Source organism: Varanus komodoensis, unplaced genomic scaffold, assembly GCF_004798865.1.
Source record: "Varanus komodoensis strain SLA01 unplaced genomic scaffold, ASM479886v1 scaffold15, whole genome shotgun sequence".
Taxonomy (NCBI): domain Eukaryota; kingdom Metazoa; phylum Chordata; class Lepidosauria; order Squamata; family Varanidae; genus Varanus; species Varanus komodoensis.
The window spans coordinates 23862160-23879513 of NW_025335440.1; the positions used below are offsets into that span (position 1 = coordinate 23862160).

Below are 17354 nucleotides of genomic sequence, written 5' to 3' on the forward strand. Positions count from 1 at the left end.
CATTAAATTTGTCTCTTATTTCCCAGTACAAAAAATAGCACAAATATTCCCGATAGCTTTAAACAAACTAACGCCATAGAAGTGGCAGAATGGAAAAGAGCGAATGGAGTGCCCGCACCAGTAGTACTTACACTTTACCCCCAGGGGGTGCCATTCATGCTGTCCCTTTTAGCCACCTTTACAGGGATGCTGTTTAGAGCTGTCAGGGAACTGCAATAACTGCCAGAATAATTACTCTTAAAAGAAGTGGGGTTAATATCTTACCTTTCTGGAGTAGCTGGAGAACTAGGGAAGGGTTGAAAAGGGGAGAACACTGCAAACTGACAGTTCAGCACTTAAAATATTGCCCCACTTCCCGTTCAGTACACCTGCTTGTGCCACTTTTCCCCCTTTGCCAGTGGTTTTCAATTGACAGCTATGTAACTGGACCATGACAACTGTGCACAAATTAGCCAATATGCAGTCTCACAGTTAATGACTGTAGTTGTTTTTATAGTGATATTTGCAAGAGTAGAATTCAGCAGAGTTTACTGTAAAGCATGTGACATTTTGGTACACCTGTTAGTATGGCTGCATGTAGGCCTTTGCATTGCTAGCTTTTAGTCATTTTTATTTTCCATTTATAATCAATTATGACAAAACAATTTTAAATTTTAAATTTGAGATTTTCTGCTTGTGGTACGCTGCCTAGAGAATCTTTCTGGACTACTTGATGACTTATAAATACAAAAATAAACAAAAATACCAATTAACAGATCAAATGTTAATAATTTGATCTGAGATATACATAAGCTTTATTCTTCCAAAAGCATATTTGTATGCAGCTAGTTCTAGTCCAGTCCTGAAGGTGACAAATATCTTTTATTATAGATTGAAAATGAGAATTTATTAAGTAAATACAAAAGTATAATCTCTATGTTGCGATCCAGTTTATATTCTAAAAATTGCAAAGGACAACATAGAGCTGGTGAATAAGGGATGACTTTCTTAGAGTTGCCAAGTTAATAGTTCACAAAACTGGTTTTCTTTATATTCATAATCTATTAGGTTTTGATGCTTCATGTGTGATAGCATTTTCCATCATCTGCCCATACATGTTAACAGACAGATTTGGATAAGTTTTTAGTAGCAGAACAAGTAAGTTGTCAATGGTTTCTGCTCTTAGCTTTTTTAGAAAATCAGTTTGCTCTCAAGACTACAAACAAATGTTGGGAACATGCCAGAACTAGATAAAGCATACACAATTCAGCTTGTGTAAATATAATTGTGAACACATTATAAATCTGGCTAATATTACCATGGCATTGGTCTTGACCATCAATATTATAAACAGTTGCTATTGATGAAAATGCTGTAATAGGTTTATTCTAGGTAATTGAAAACAACTACTTTAAATTAATCTGGCTGGTGTTGTACAGTATTCAGAAACAGCATGACTCAGAAATAAGCATCTTAATTATGTTCTGTCTTGAGACCTAGTGATGATACTCGGGAGATAAGAATGTCAGAATTGATATGTACTTAATTGGCCTAGTTAATAATAGCCTCAAAGCAAAAATATGGCTGTAATGCCTTCTTTAATAGATGAAAAAGAAGTAGATTTTTCTTCATAGAAACTGTGTTCACATCAGTCGTATTGTTGTACCAAGCTAGATCAAAGATGACTAAATGGGGAAATTTTACCCAGCAGTGTTATGGTTCTGATGCAGATGGTTGTGGCTGTCTGGTTAGATTGGGATGAGATTACAGGCCGAGGGGTAGCTGGAAAGTAATTTGAGTGACAGAGAAAGCAATAATTCAACTGACTGGAGCTGGATGAATTCTGTTATGGTGCAGTAATCCATCACTTATTATTTGTTTGGGATTCATATTCATTATCTTTCTCTTCCCATTGTTTTGGTTAAAGAGTTGGTTTTGAATGCAGCTGCTATAGTATTAGCTAGTTTTATTCTAATACTTACACATTTATAAAAAGTTTACTAAATTCTACTTGTTTATATAACATCTGTAGTGCTACATGGTTGCTGGGTGTTGTAGCCTGTAGTAGTAGAACTGATCTCAAATGTTTGCAGGCAGAAGTTTCTGCTCCAAGTTTCATCTGTGCTGCATAATCACAGGACACTGTGGGTGGCAGGAAGAGTCTGGATTGAGAGAGTTAAGATGTTTTAGGTGTATACCAAAAGTATGTGAAATGATTCAGTATTCAAGACTAATGGCAGAACCAAGTGGACAAGGTGGTTTTTAGTGGGAAAGCATCAAGAAGATACTTTCCAGTCACATACTCACTTTTTCCACAGAGGACCGTGCGACATATAGAAGAATAGGTGTATTATGAAGGCACAGATTTGCTGTGGTCTTGTGTTGTTTTTTCCTGACATCCATCTGTCCGTCTGTCTTCTTTTTAAATGAAGGCTCAGCTCAACTTGATGATTCTGCTCCTTAATATCAATTTCTCTGCTCGTTTGCTAGAATGATGCTGTAGAGACAACTCTGTTCATCTCTTTAGGCAGTTCTTGAGAACTTTAGGAAACAGAAATACTCAATGAGTTATTTTGTTTCTTCAAGTTAGTTGAAATGATCAATGAAGAATCATTATAACAAACAGTTTTGGTGTTATAATGTATGAGTAGTTATACTGGAACTTGTTTTAATTTACTATTCTAGTATGGAATTATCATCTATTATCTTCTATTTGAATATCCCAAATGCAATTTATAAGGGTGCAATTTATTAGTAATACATTGTGTCCTCAAAAGCATAAGATTCCGCCAAATTGAGTAGGCAGTGCATCAAACAGAACAGAAACTGAAACATCAAAGTGATGCTTTAGCATTTTTAGAATGCTATTTCTTAAACAAACAAACTGCAAATGTTTCAAATTAGTGGTGAGATTTTTTTTGCCTAGCAAATATCTTTGAGACATTTGCTGATAGGGCTAGATACTTGTCTCATAGATTAGGAATATCCCATCTCAGTGATCCAGTTTTGCTCTTGTTCAGAGGAATCCTCCTTTGTCTCTGGAGAATTTGGTCCAATGCAAGGAATGGGGCAGTCTGCCCCAAAGCAACTTGTTCCAAGACTTCTGTTTTCATCTGAACATGTAGCTACTGGCTAATTGCCCCTGAGGGATAGCTTACAACATAAGCTATGCTGCAGTCTGCCCCCCCCCCCACCGCCTTTCTTTGAATTGTTGCTTGGTGGTCATCCTGTCACAAGTTTCCTCATACTGCTGTAGTGACACAAGCTTTATTATCTTTTTTAAATGGGAAGACCCAGGAATGAGAAAGTCTGCCTTTTCCAAGGGCAAACTCTTATTTTGGTGATACTGGTCTTCCCTATATCATTCTGCAGCCTATTCTCTAGTATAGAATCATGTGTACACTTGCAAATACATAAATTTCATTGCATTAAAATATGCTAATTAATTTTTTAAAAATCTAAATTATAGTCCTCTAACTCCTTCACTGCCCTGACTTCCACTCACTGTGCTACAGAAGTCTGAACGAGAAGTTTTTCATGTGCTGTGAAGGTTGTATTCTGGCTGTTAGAGTATGATGAAGCCCTCAACTCCTATGACAAGTTTGTGTGAATTTTTACAAATAAAATGGCTTATCCTGTTCTAGCCTTGACTTAACATTGAATGTAGTCCTACAGAGATCTTTGTAGAGATAGCTGAGACGTCAGCTATTGCAAATTCCTGTACAAACTGACCTTATCTACTCCTCTTTGACTAATGTATGGGTTGGAACTTACCTTTTTGGCAACTTTTTGCACTGTTTCAATGTTACAGCATAGCACTTGGCACAAATACAAAAAAAGTGTTAAAAATGTATCTTGGGAGAAAAGGGCTTAAAGCATTTAGATGCAAAATTGACTTTGAACTTTCATGCAGATTTTAAATATGCAGATTAATTTGCAAACAGAATGGTTTTATGGAAGAATACATGTGGGCAGATTCCTTGGAAGTGTGTGGCTGACCACTTGTGCACTTGAACCTTGTCTAATACAATGGATTAAATCAAGCAAGGGAAATCTGGCTTACTGAGTTATAAATGTTATTAATGCATTCTTATGAGAAGGTTGTGGTTTCCTCATTGAATACCACTGTATTGGATAACTTCCAGCTTGACTCAAATTTATCATTTCAGAGCAAGTGCTATCAGGATACACTATTTAAATGCATGGTGGTGACATAATACCAACAATTTCTGCATAATACTGATGACCTTTTTGGTCTAGTGTTTAACCTGGCTTTGGGACCAAATTGACTTTAGCTGCCTGATTGATGATTTATTCTGGAAGTGCATCCCTTTTGGTTTTGCTAGATCGCTCAGCAACCTTTGATACCATCAATCATTGTATCCTTCTGGGCCACCTATCTGTGATGGAGTTTGGGGTCATTGGTTTACATTGTTTCTGGGTGGTACCAAAGAGCCTTTGCTGTTGGCCCAATAGTGTTCATTAAGGTTCGTTAAGAAGTATAACATGGACATAAAACTGCTAGGAGAATTATCTGGTGATTTGGAGTTCAATGCCATTATTATGCCAAAGGTATTTGCCTCTCTCGCTCCTTTACATCTGAGTCCATGGAAGCTGCAATAGTCCTGAACTAGTGTATGAAATCAATGAAAAACTGGATCTGGAGCAACAAATGAAAGTTTAATATATCAGACAACACAGAATTGTTCAGATCAGTAAAAATGAAGGTCAGGGACTAGGAACTGAACCTTATTTTGATGGAGTTTCATTTCCTTTGAAGAATCGGTTTTGCAGTTTGGGGTGCTTCCTGACTGAGTTTTCCTAAGATACTCAGGTAGTGGCTGTGTCTAAGCGTGGTTTGGTCCAGCTTAGATTGGAGTACTACATATGTCTAGTCCTTGAAAAGGTATATTTGCATAGGTTTAAGAATGGAATATTACCCTAAATGGAGAATTACCTGACATTCAGGCTGGCTTCCAAAAAGGAGGAGGGGCTCATGATCATTTGACAAATACATGTTGGCTGCTGGAGTGCCTGAAATAATTTCAGAAGATCAGTCTGTTCTTTATAGATTACAGCAAAGACTTTGACTCTGTTGATCACAGGGAGCTATGAATTTTCCTGAAAGAGATAGGGGTGTTTCAGCACTAGATCATCCTGATGTGTAACCTGTATTGTTGAAAATAAGCTACTGTTAGGACAGAATATGAAGAAGCAGAATAGTTTCAGGCAAAGATGTTCAGTCTACACCCAGGATTTATAAGGAAACCTGGATTAGAATCAGAGGAAGATTGAGTGAAAACTGGTAGAAGACACATCAGTAATTTAAGATGTGCAGATGATGCTATGCTACTGGCGGAAAGCAGCAATGAATGAAAGGACTCCAGATGAAAGAGAAAGAAGTGCAAAAGCAGGACTGCAGCTGAACATTGAGAAAAGGAAAATTATGACTACAGAACAGTTACAGAATGTTGCTGTTAAGAATTTAGAAATTGAAACTGTGAAAGATTTTACCTACCTTGACTCAGCCATCAGTGCAAAAGGAGACTACAGCCAAAAAATTTGAAGAAGACAGACTCGGAAGTGCAGCAATGAAGAAACTAGAAAAGACCATAAAGTGCAAGGCGGTTTCACTGAAGACCAACGCCAAGATTATTCACACTATTGTATCCCTGATTTCTATGTATAGGTGTGAAAGCTGCACAGTGAAGACAGTTGACAGGAAGTAATGCATTCGTAACATGGTGTTTGAGGAGAACTTTGCAAATACCCTGGACTGACAGAAAGATGAACAAGTGGGTTGTGGACAAAATCAAGCCAATAGCATTCTTTGGAAGCAAAAAAGACAAAATGGAGGCTGTAATTCCTTGGGCACATCCTGAGAAGAAAAAAAAACTGGAGAAGACAGTAATGCTATTTATTTATACTTGCATACATTCATGCCCCCTCCTATATGCAAAGCGTTTCAGAATGGGTTACAAACAATGCTGGGGAAATTTGAAAGCAGAAGGGGAAGACAAGTTATGAAATGCAGAGGAAGGAAGCCAGAGCCTTGAATTTAGAGCAGCTGGGCAGGACTGTGAAGTAAGTACAAGACATATGGGACTGCTTTCATTCATAAGGTTGGTGTAACTTGGTGGCACATAACAACAAAAGAAAGGTGTCTGGAAATATCAGTGACTACAGAATAGGCAGGTTTTGCTCAAGTGTTGTGACGTGGAGTGCTCCTGTTGAGTGTTCTAGCCAGTCATCTATGCCTTCTTCCAGAATACTTCATTTCCTGCCCAATAGCAACCACTCAGAGTGTGCTCAGTCCTCAGTTATTAGGTTTACAAATGAAAACCTTTTATGGATTGCTACCTGCAGTTGTCTGTCATATCATGGAGATGTCTTTTCCCAGGTAAGCCTAGACACGTGCCAGTGCCAGCCACTCCATTCATGCTAAAGTGACATTTGGGGATGAGTGATGCTAACTGGGTGCCTCACTATGACTGCAGGTTGTTTTCTGCTTGCTACAGCTCCCCCCCCTTTACGCATCCCCCCACCCCCCAGAACTTGCTTTCCTAATCCTTGCTGAAAGTCACTGAGAGCAGCTTTAAAAGGTCTGAGTCGCACCTTGGAGGGGGGTATCAGTGGCTGGAGATCTTTATTTATTTGTACACAAAAGGTACCAAAATGGCTTGTGTTACTCTTTCAAAGGATAATCTTAGTTATGCTTGTGCAACTGTTGGTTTTTACAGTTGTACAAGCATGGGAATTTGATGTCTTGTAGAGGATACTGCGAAACTGCAGCAGGTATCAGTCCTGGATATTGCCCCATAGAAGCTCTAAATACATTCTAATTTCCTTTTGCTTTCTCATGATAGCTGTCAAATGGGAAAGCAAAGCCAAGAAAATGCAATAGGGATTTTCTGACTGCAATATGTGCACCATATGGCCCAGCCTAAACACCCATCACCCTATCAAAACACCCTTTTATAGAGGATCCAGAGTTTTGTAAGCTAGCTGTCTTGGACACAAGAGAAAAAGGGGGGGGGGGTACATTTTTGTACTTAACAAAGAGTGATCATTGCTCATGAAAACAGGGTGTGATTTACACCCCTATTGCAGCGAGATTATTTATTTATTTATTTATTTATTTGCCCACCCTGGTAGTCCACAGGCATACTAAAGTGCACCCCCTTTTTTGCGGGGGAAAAGGCAATAGAGATTTTCTGACTGGGACATAGAAGTCATATGTCTAAAACAGTTTCAAAATGCCCTTTTAAAGGAGAACCATAGTTTTGACAGATAGCACTCAGAATTTTGGGGTAAAGTGCAAAATGTTCACTAGCCAGTGGACTGTCAGGTGGGGAAAAGTGAAAACTTGGAACACAAATTTGTTTGCACATGTGTACACACACACCCCTTTTAAAAAAATCTGCCAGTCATTGCCACCCCCTCTAGCCTGCTGCTTTGAAGGGGCTGTCGAAATGGGGATTGTGGGAACAGCTGTCAAGCCAGTTTTCAGGGTTGGAGCAAAAGTGGTAACAGGCATAAAGTTGCAAATGGTTCATGATCACTGCAGAGGGTGGGGAGACAACTCAGTCCTGCCATAATGTTACTCAAGATACCAAAAGGAGGACTGAGAGGTAAGGGAGGCGGCCAGCAATTGACAATGAGCCCAGTTCGCTGTCAGACGTACCATGTGTTGTTCACATAACTAGCCCACTTGGCGTATTACCAGGGCGAGTTGGTGTTTTGCACTAACATGCCAAGTGGGTTGTGTTCCCCCATCCCCAGATACTTTCTGTAGTTCTGCAAACTTAGGGAATCCAATAAATGTATTGATACCGCAGAGGAGCTGTTTGCTGCTGCTTGTTGTCGTCGTCATCGTCATTGTTACGACATCACATTTATACCCTGTTCCTTTTCTTCTTATGAGGAACCCAAGTTGGCTTACATAGCTCCATTTCATCCTCACAAAAACAACCCTGTGTGATAGGTTGGACTGAGACTCTGTGACTTGCCCAAAGTCACTCAACTTCATGGCCAAGTGAGGACTAGAACCCAGATCTCCCAGGTCCCCAGTCAAGGGCTCTCTCTCCTACACCACACTAGCTTTAGGACTGACACTCTGCAAATTGAGATTGCTGTTAGTATGTACAAATAGGACCTGTAACAAAATGTTGCAGTGTGGAGTGATTCTTTTGAGGGTTCCAGACATTCCATTCAATTGATCAGTGTTCTACAGCCACTCAGTCCTCATTGCATTGTTTTAAACTCCCCTTGTCCCTTAAAGAACCTTGTACTTCTGAAAACCTTGCAGTGTCCCAAGCTTTCTGATACCTTTCTCTTGTATACGAGTGGTGGCATTTTGGCTACATAAGTGCAGATATCATTGGTGAAGACAGGTATTATATGCAGCTCCTCCTCCTCTGTGGAGGCATCCAAGTTGTGGTACTCCATGCCCTAGGAAAGGGCTCCCATCTTGTCTTTCTGTAGCCTTCTTAACAGTGCTGTCCTATACATTTCTACTCACAAGCAAACCCCTTTGCGTTCAGAGGGGTTAACTGCAGATAAGTAGATACAGAACTTGCAATATAGGATTTTATTTTTATAGGCATGCATTTAAATTAATTGAAAACTATCAGGCACCTTTGCCTGCTTTTATCTGCTGCCTTTGAATTGTTTGCTTTTGATTATGTGAGATTGTTTTAATTGTTTTAACTTGTTTCTTATACTATTTAGCTACTTTATTCATTGAATTAATTTTTACCCCTCCTTTCTGCCAAAAATGGTACTCAAGTGACTGACATGATTGTTATATAGTGGGACAGTCAGCTATAGTTTTTCTTGTAAATAATGTTAAAATAACAAGACAGCCTGCACATGTTTAAATAACAATTAACACAGCCAATTAATACTAAAAGTTGATATCTGCTGTTGAAATATGATGTGGTATATTTCTTTAAAGTACTATCTGACCAGATGATGTGAATATTTATAACTGTAAAAGTAATCTGCTTTAATTTTCATGTTAAAATGCCTCTATTCGGTTTTTCATTTTTTATTGTATTGTGTTTGATGGGGAGCAGTAATCCCAAAGCACAGCTTTTCTGATGTAAAATCTGAATGCCTGTGTAGACATAACAGCTGTCCCCTCACCATGTGGCATCTTCTATTACTTTACCGTAGAGATGAGTTTTGGCCCAGTGTTTCAGTAATATTGGACAAACATGGGTTTTAAGTGACAGAGGCTTATGCTTACACATTCATCTGACTCTCATGGTTACAGTTGGCTCCAGAGTTAGAACAGGGAGAATAAATTCACACTGTGGCCACCTTCCTAGCTGCTTGTAGCAGTTGAATCACAGGGGGCTGTGTTGCATCTAAAGACATAATTAACTACTACTTTAGAGTTGTAAATTTACCAAGCCTTAAAAAAAAAAAGAGCCAAAGCAAATTCAGAAAATAGTAAAATGCTCCAGGGTCATGAAGGGTTGATTTTTATAAAACAAACACAATGAATATTTCACCTTTGTTCCAAGAATCTCAGTTTCTGTGAGTCAGAAATGGTATAAAGTGATTACAGAAAAGTTTTCATATAAATATAGGCACAAATTAAATAAAATCCAGGGTGTTTGCTTTGGAAGTGGATGCTGCAGAATATATCAAAGGTATTCACTTAGATTCTTAGTATTAGATGTAGAAATTTGTTAGGGGAGTGCAGTAACAGTTCACATTGTATACAGAAAGGCTCTCCTCATGCTTTTAGTGGCATTCTGGTGAATGTGGAGCTGCTTCTGCCATATGACCCTGTACATTATCGTGCCTTTTAAAATGTAAGTCTGTTGAGCATGGCTTGCTTCATTCCAAGTCTTTTCACTTACCTGGGGATATACAGTTTCTGGAAATGTTAAAAGTATGAAAGAAGCTAGAAATAGGGAAGCTTGTATTTGAAATGAAAATATTGGCAGTTTCTGCTTACCTATCAGTATAAAAATTGGTTATAACCCCCAGGAGTAATATATTAGACCTGGCCTTATTATTTTGCAGATAGTAAAGGAATTAATGTTTGTAAAGAAGCAAGTTTGAAAGTTAAGTTTGTATATGCATATATGTTTCTTTCTAGGGAAAATTACATTCTAACTCTACATTTTATCTTCTATTCCAATTCCTGTATGAGAGAGTGAACTTAACTATCCCAGTCTGTTGAGTAAACTCGGGTGTGAAGGGATTGGCACAGCTCATAGGGCTGTTCAGCATGATCAGTAGGAGGCAGGAAGGAATTATCTGCACAGCCCCCAATTGTATGTATAACCATTTGGGGCATTCATGTGGATGTCATTGGATATTGGCATTTGGTAACACCACCAATCCATGTTTTAAACAGATGAGCAGGTGCTTGCCTCTTTGTGTCTGTAGTTTGAAGTCAAAAAGGCAGTCCTAATTAAAAACTCTTGTATGCATAGTATGTTGTACTGAGATACTTAAGACTGGAATGCTTGATTTCCTGTATTTGAATACAGTAAAGTTTTTAAGTGTTGATATTTAATTATTTTCATTGCTAGTATTGGAAAACTAAACTGAACGGTAGTTGTCTCAGTGCTCCCTTAAATTTTGTAAGTAAATAAAGTTTATTTCTACATAGCTAAAGCCCTTAGAAAAAGAGCTACAGATAAAATACATTGCACAAATAAGATAAATGCTAAGCATTTGAGCAAGTAGAATTAATCATCTAAAATGTTTAGTTTTTCATCACTACCAATTTTCTTCCTTAAACTTGAAATTTTAAAAGAAAAGCAGGCACCTTTTCCAAAATACAATGGGAGTTATCTCCCAATAAGAATTTAGTCAAATACCCAGCAGGTCTGTTGAATGAAAGATCTAAATTTGTAAACAAGGCTGCTCTTAAAACCCCATAAATGTGACAATCAAGTAAGTAGTGAGGAAGATTTTCAAGCACATTGGATCTACATAGAGATGTTCCTTCTTTAAAAGGGATCCAACAATAACATGCCTCAGCTAGAGTGGAATTCATTGACAGACCTCATAAGGCCTGTCAAAGCCTCAGATTTTAATTAGAGGCTTTCCTCTATTTACAATTTGTAATATTGATTACATAATGTGGGACAGAAGTTTGACTAGGCAATTCAGCATACCAGAGGACACATTTTGACCAACAGAAGCATGGTCATTGCGGAAATCATGTTTTAGAGTATATGATTTCAAAAAAATGTGTTGCCAGCTCAAAGCTTACAGGAATTCAAGAGATCTAAAGGCAAGCTACATGTATTAATCATTTGTAGAGTTTTTTGATTCCAAAATGGAACTGCTCTGTTATTATCTTCAATTCATTTTGAAGGTGCATAGTACTGGGGAAGAACCTTTGTGTTGGTCGAAATGTGTGAAATTCCTGTTCTGCCACCACCATCACTACCATCAGAGTTTCAGATTATTCAAAAACTTTTAAGATTTCCACAGACTTAAATTTGGATATGTGTTAAAAGTTTGCATATACAGAGTGTTATTAGAGAAACAGTTGTCCACATTGTTTTCATTTTAAACATACTTTGAGAATGCTTGTGCAGGAATGCAAGTCACCATTTGAAGACACACTAAATATTAACAAGCACCTGACAAATAACCTGTAACCTCTTTGATGAATGGTGTATAGGCGAAGTTCCAAAGAACCCACATGCTTTGCTCAGTGGAAAGTGAAGGACTTGACTCACTCTCTGTCAGCAGCCCCCATTCCACCAAGCAAGGCTTCCCCCACCAAATCTTACAGCCATTTCACAAACCAATGCTAATAGAGTACAAATTGCTCCTGGGGCAGTGAGTTGTTCAAAACTTCATTAAGCATTTAATAAGCCACATGACTAAAGAGAACTGTTTGGATCCTGGCCAATAGTATATATCTAATACTGTGGTACTTGGACAGTTGGTTTTACAATAAGTGTCTGTGGTCAGAGTTGCTGGGGGAGTGGGTGGGATGGGGGAGGAGGAAAATGTTCACTTCTTGAGGAAGGCTTGATTACTTCCAGAGGAAATCGTCTTCCTTCTCATCAGTTCACCAGCCCTGCATACTTGGTGTTTTTCTTTCCTCCAAGCCAGAAAAAGTACGTCCCGTGCGTGTGCGTTCGTTCACCCACCCATACCTGCACTCTTTACTGAATTGTAATGATTATACAAACATCCATGCAGATATGATTTTCAGTGTTTCATGAACAAAGATACACACAGCCGTGAAATAGGGATGATTGATAAAAATCCTTCCCACTATTAGCTATTATTTACTGTCTCTTAAGTGGCAGGCTGTATATTTATGCCAATTTCTCTGCTTCAGGGAGCATTCTTGATAGCAGGACAAAGTGAATAAAAGTAGTTTGCTTTGCAAATGAATGCAAATGGCAGAGCCTTTGGGAAGCCCTTTACACAGGGCCAAGGCACTCTGATTATGAGTGAAGCTGCCATTTGGACATGGTGAAAAGAGCACGCTTGAGCCATTGATTGGGGGAGACAGTAAAAAGTCAGGAAGGGCCCCGTTCAAGCTTGTGGTGCAGCAGGCGGACGTCAGTGTGGTTAGAGCACAGTGGGAGAATGACAGGCAGGATTAGTGTCAGGGAGAAGCTTTGCCGTAGCTGTGGAGATGGTCTCTGGGGTCATTCACCTCTGACTGTTGTTCTGTGTTGATGGCTCTGTAATGCAAACTGCTTGATGCCTGCCTGTTCATTATCGGAAATGGTGATGAGGGGAGGTATTCGTCATAAAGGGCTCTTTTTTGAAATAAATAGAAATGGGAAGCTGTTGCTTACTAATGGTGCTGGTGCAGAGGAAGCTTCGTCCAGATGGCTTTTCTGAGCAAAAGGGAAGGTGGAAACAGCTGCTTGCACGTGAACGTTAAGGCTTCTCTATATAGAAGAACCATTTTTTTTATTTTTTTGCATGGTGTGTTTTGATTTTGGTTTGGCATAAAAGGAAGAATTCCAGTTTCTTCTCAATGAGTGTAATATCATGACCTCTCTGAAAGTAGCTAGTCCCATCCCCTCTTTCCTGTGTGGCACCCTGCTCAGAAGCTGTTTAGTCTGAGTGCTTCAACGCATTAAACACCAGCTCCAGAAATCCTCAACTGATCTGTTGCACCATTTTAAAATGTAACAGTATGGACTGCATGGTAAAAGTATTATTATTTTGCTAAATCCAGGTCTGCTTCATCTTTCCTGAGTTCATGCCCCAGAAAAAAGATTTGTCATATTAATAGTTTTCAGCATGTGAATGTGAATTTTTATTTTAATGTGTTTTTCCCTGCATATGTGCATGCACATGTGTTTGCATGTATTGTTCACACATGCATTTGCTTACTTCTATACAACATATTGTAAATGTAATAAGGTGACCTTCAGTTGTGTATACATGTAATGTAATACGTGTCAGCAGTATGTTTACAGTAAGTTGGATCTTCTGTTACTTTACACCACAATAGAAAGCTGAAAATACTAAGCAAGGTAAGAAATTGTTGGTAGTCAAAAGCTGTTTCATGATTACTTTGCTTAAGTCTTGTGCTCAGTGTTTTAGCCACACAGAAATCCTCCTAGTCTGCTAGTGTAATAAATGTTCTATGCATGTTTTACAGGCACCTGAATGGACGGAAGAGGACCTTAGCCAACTGACAAGAAGTATGGTTAAGTTCCCAGGGGGTACGCCTGGTCGATGGGAAAAGATTGCTCATGAATTGGGTCGATCAGTGGCAGATGTGAGTTCACTTGAATTTGCATTGTATGGACAAATCAGAACAAGATGGGGAGTGTAGAAGCCAGACATAGAAGGGGTCCATTTGAGAGAGGTTGCAATGCTTTTAGGACCTGGAAGTGAACCATTAACTAACTATGGAAGAAGCAGATGTCAGCTGGTCCCTTTGCTCCACAATTAACAGCTGTAACTGATCAGCCATATGATGATTCTGGTGCTTAGAGACTTGAGCTACTGTAACCTGATAACAGAAAAACAATGCCAGTTCTAGTCTTTGTAGTAAACCCTCTTAGTTGGAAGAGAACATTTGTGAGACTTAAGTAAAGATAATATTTCTGTTTAGGCCTAGAACACCCCTCTAAACTAAATGTAGATCAATTAATAGTGTTTAATTAAAGCTCATATTCTTTTTTCCATGAAATGATGGGTCTACACCATAATGTGGAATATAGTGATGTGTCAGTGATCAATTTGCCTCTCTATGTGAGTGACCAAACAATGTTATTTCGGTCCACAATTGGATGGACTGAAGCAGTTGTGGTTCTTGGAGTCTGACTCCAAAGAGAAGAAATAGAATTCTCCTGAGGTTTCCAAAAACATCAGGACAGTGGTTAAAAAGTGTGGTTTGTAACAATTTTCATGGGCAGTCTTGTGACATGTTAGGCAAGATTAATTATGGCATGAACTTTGGGGGACTACAGACTCTTGTAATTGGAATGCCCTTGCACCCTTTCTTTTGCAACATGGGCATCTTTGCTTGAAATGTCCAAACCTGCCTTACTGTGTAGTTATGGTTGGTTCCAAAGTGAGACGGCCCTTAAGCCCTTCTTCTTCCCATTCAGGGCTGAGCAACAAGTGACCTCTTTGTCTATTTGTTTCCATCTGACTTTCTTGTTTGGTCAGCATTTTTGCACTCTGGTTAGGTATGAACAGAATTTCATGGCCATTTTATGTATCAATACCTATATAACATTTAGACTAAAGTCACTGATAAGCAATCCTAAGCATATGATTTTAGTCACAAAATCAAATGCATAGTGTCCTGATTTAATACACGCTAACAAAACATGAAAAGGGAACCCAAAGTGTTCCGTTTAGGATGTTTAATTCCATTCCAGCAAACCCTAAGCTTGCATTATTGCAATCAACATATATTTAAAAGAAGCCTATTTCTCTAGAAATGATTTCTAGTTTCTAAATGAATTTATATCATTTTTTGAGGGGACAAACATTCTTATATATGAAGCCACAAATGTTTTGCTTGTATTTGGTTTCTATGTAGCAAAAAACCTTAAGTATGCCATACTAATATATATGTTATATAAATATCTGAAATGTTTTTTCCAATATCCAAAATATTTAATTCTTTAAAAAATAAAGTACACTTGATATGGTTTAAATGAGGCAGACTTGAAGCTTCATTTGGACATTATTTTTATTGGAATACTTGAAAAATTTGAAGACATGACAACTCATGCACTTCTTGTACTTCATGTATATTTTAGAAAAAAAACTTGAGAGCATTGAAAATGGTTAACATACTGATTTCAGCATGGGTAAAGAATTCAGGACATCAATATATCTGTTTCCTAGGGATTTTACTTATAAATTCAACCATTTGCCTAATCTGAATTCAGTTACATTCATTGATTGTGTCTTTTACTTAATTTTACAAAAGAGCTTTCCTAAAAATGGAACTTCTGTTTTAGAAAGAAAGAAGCTATAAAATCTTGTACTTCACTTGAAGTGTCATCCCAGAGAGTTGAGAAACCCTTTTGAGCAACATCTAATGAAACAAGGGAGACTGCTGCTTGGTGGAAAAATCAGTCAGTGCTGCTGCAATGGCAAATGCATGCACACAGAAGCCTTTTTTATCCCAGTCTGAATCTTTAAAACAGAATTACACAGAATGGGTAAATCTATGCATTTACTTTGCATAATTATGAGTTAGGAAATTGAACTTAATTTGTACAAACTGAGGTATCTTGGCCACCTTAAATTGTATTAATCATTTTTGTGTGCTCTGATGGATTGAAATTTGTATATGCGTATTTGAGCTGCTGTTGTTGAAATGATTTAAAAAGAGTACCTCTGGTTTTTGTCAGCTGTCAAATTGTGGCTGTTAATTAAACTTGCTTTCCACTTCTTCAAGAACACTGCTAGCTAAATCCAAATTTGAGGGTGGAAAGGTGCCTTTTTACCTGAGTCATTGTATGGTTTCACTTGTTAATTTCTCCATGTTGTCAAACAAAACAACTCCCTGAAAGCTTTTTGCTGCATACTCTTTGGATCATTTATTTCCTCGGCTGGGGCTCCTGCTTCTTGTTGCCTCTGACACATAGATATGCTGACTATTGCATTTGGGACTTGCATTTCTTTCCTATCCCAAAAAGTATGTTTCTTGCTCAAATATAAGGATTGTCTCATCTCCTGGAGGAGAATATAGTGGGGTATGAAACTGCGTTCCTGATTTTTGTTTGGTTTTTCCTTCCTTTTCGCTTGGTTTTATAAGCAGGGTTTTTCCCCACTATGTTGGCTCTGGATGTAGGGTGCTTTTTGCTGCTCGTTTGTTTAGAAGATCGTTGCTCCATGCCATCAAGTAAGTGCTGGCTTACAGTGACCCTGTGCATGTGCCCCCTCCACCTTGCTCTGTCCTTGGCAGCCCTGCTCAGCTGTTGTGGCCATGGGCCATTTTGTCCAGTGAGAAGATGTCACTGCTGTGGCTACTAGTTTTGCTGGCTGTGTGCCTACCTGCTTTACCGTGCCTGCATCCACCAGTTGCTGAGGAGCTCGGGCAGGAGGAGGTCTTGCACCAATCCTGCTTGAGGGATGCTGTGGCCAGCTGGTTTGCCACATTGTATACAGAGTGCTGAATCTTTGGTCTGATCCAGCATGGCTTGTCTTAGGTACTTAGGAAGGCACAGGAGCCAGTAGGATCTAAAAGAGCAGTAGCGGGAGGTGGCACAGGGCCATGTTTTGGGGAATGTAGCACTGAGGTCCTTCTCAAATGAGATCCAGCATACTATGATTTGCATGCTCTCCGCATCAGCCATGTGGTCAGTGTGTTTCCCAGGAATTGCTGCTATTGGTGGGAATGAGAAAGAGAAGAAGAACACAGCAGCTGAATAAAGCTGTGGAAGCATATATAGCTAGTCTGTTAAGCAGGAGTTGTTAGAACTGCATATATGACCCCGTAAATGTGGATCGATGATTATAAAGCATAAACATGTTTGTTGCATTTCTAAAATCCCTCTCTCATGCACACAAACACAATGCCCATATTTTTCTGCTGCCATCAGTTAGAGCCAGTTTAGCAGAACTAGGACCAGAGAGACCTAATTTCAAATGATTATGATACTTACTGAGTGACTTTTGGCCAGTCACACTCAACCAAATCTACCTCACAGAATAGTTGTAAGAATAAAATATGTCAAGAAAAACTTGAATTGTTTGGGGGAAGGATTATAAAGCTAAAGGATGTTATTTGCCTATTTGCATCGTATATATTTCATGAAGTGACACTCTTCAAATTTTCAGAAGCAAAAGGACAGATATAAAGATAAAATTTTAGGAACAAGTATAATGGTATACTTACACTTACAGTTTATAATAAATTAACAATTTTACTGAGTTTTAGAATT

The 17354-nt window shown here is 38.6% G+C and overlaps 1 protein-coding gene across 1 annotated transcript in view; it reads left to right on the forward strand.

Moving 5' to 3' along the window:
• DNAJC1 (DnaJ heat shock protein family (Hsp40) member C1) overlaps window positions 1-17354 on the forward strand; it is a 93481-nt gene that overhangs the window by 68818 nt on the left and 7309 nt on the right. The window contains exon 9 of the mRNA XM_044425359.1: window positions 13598-13717. Within this exon, the coding sequence (XP_044281294.1) occupies window positions 13598-13717 (120 nt within the window). The remainder of the gene's footprint in view (window positions 1-13597; window positions 13718-17354) is intronic.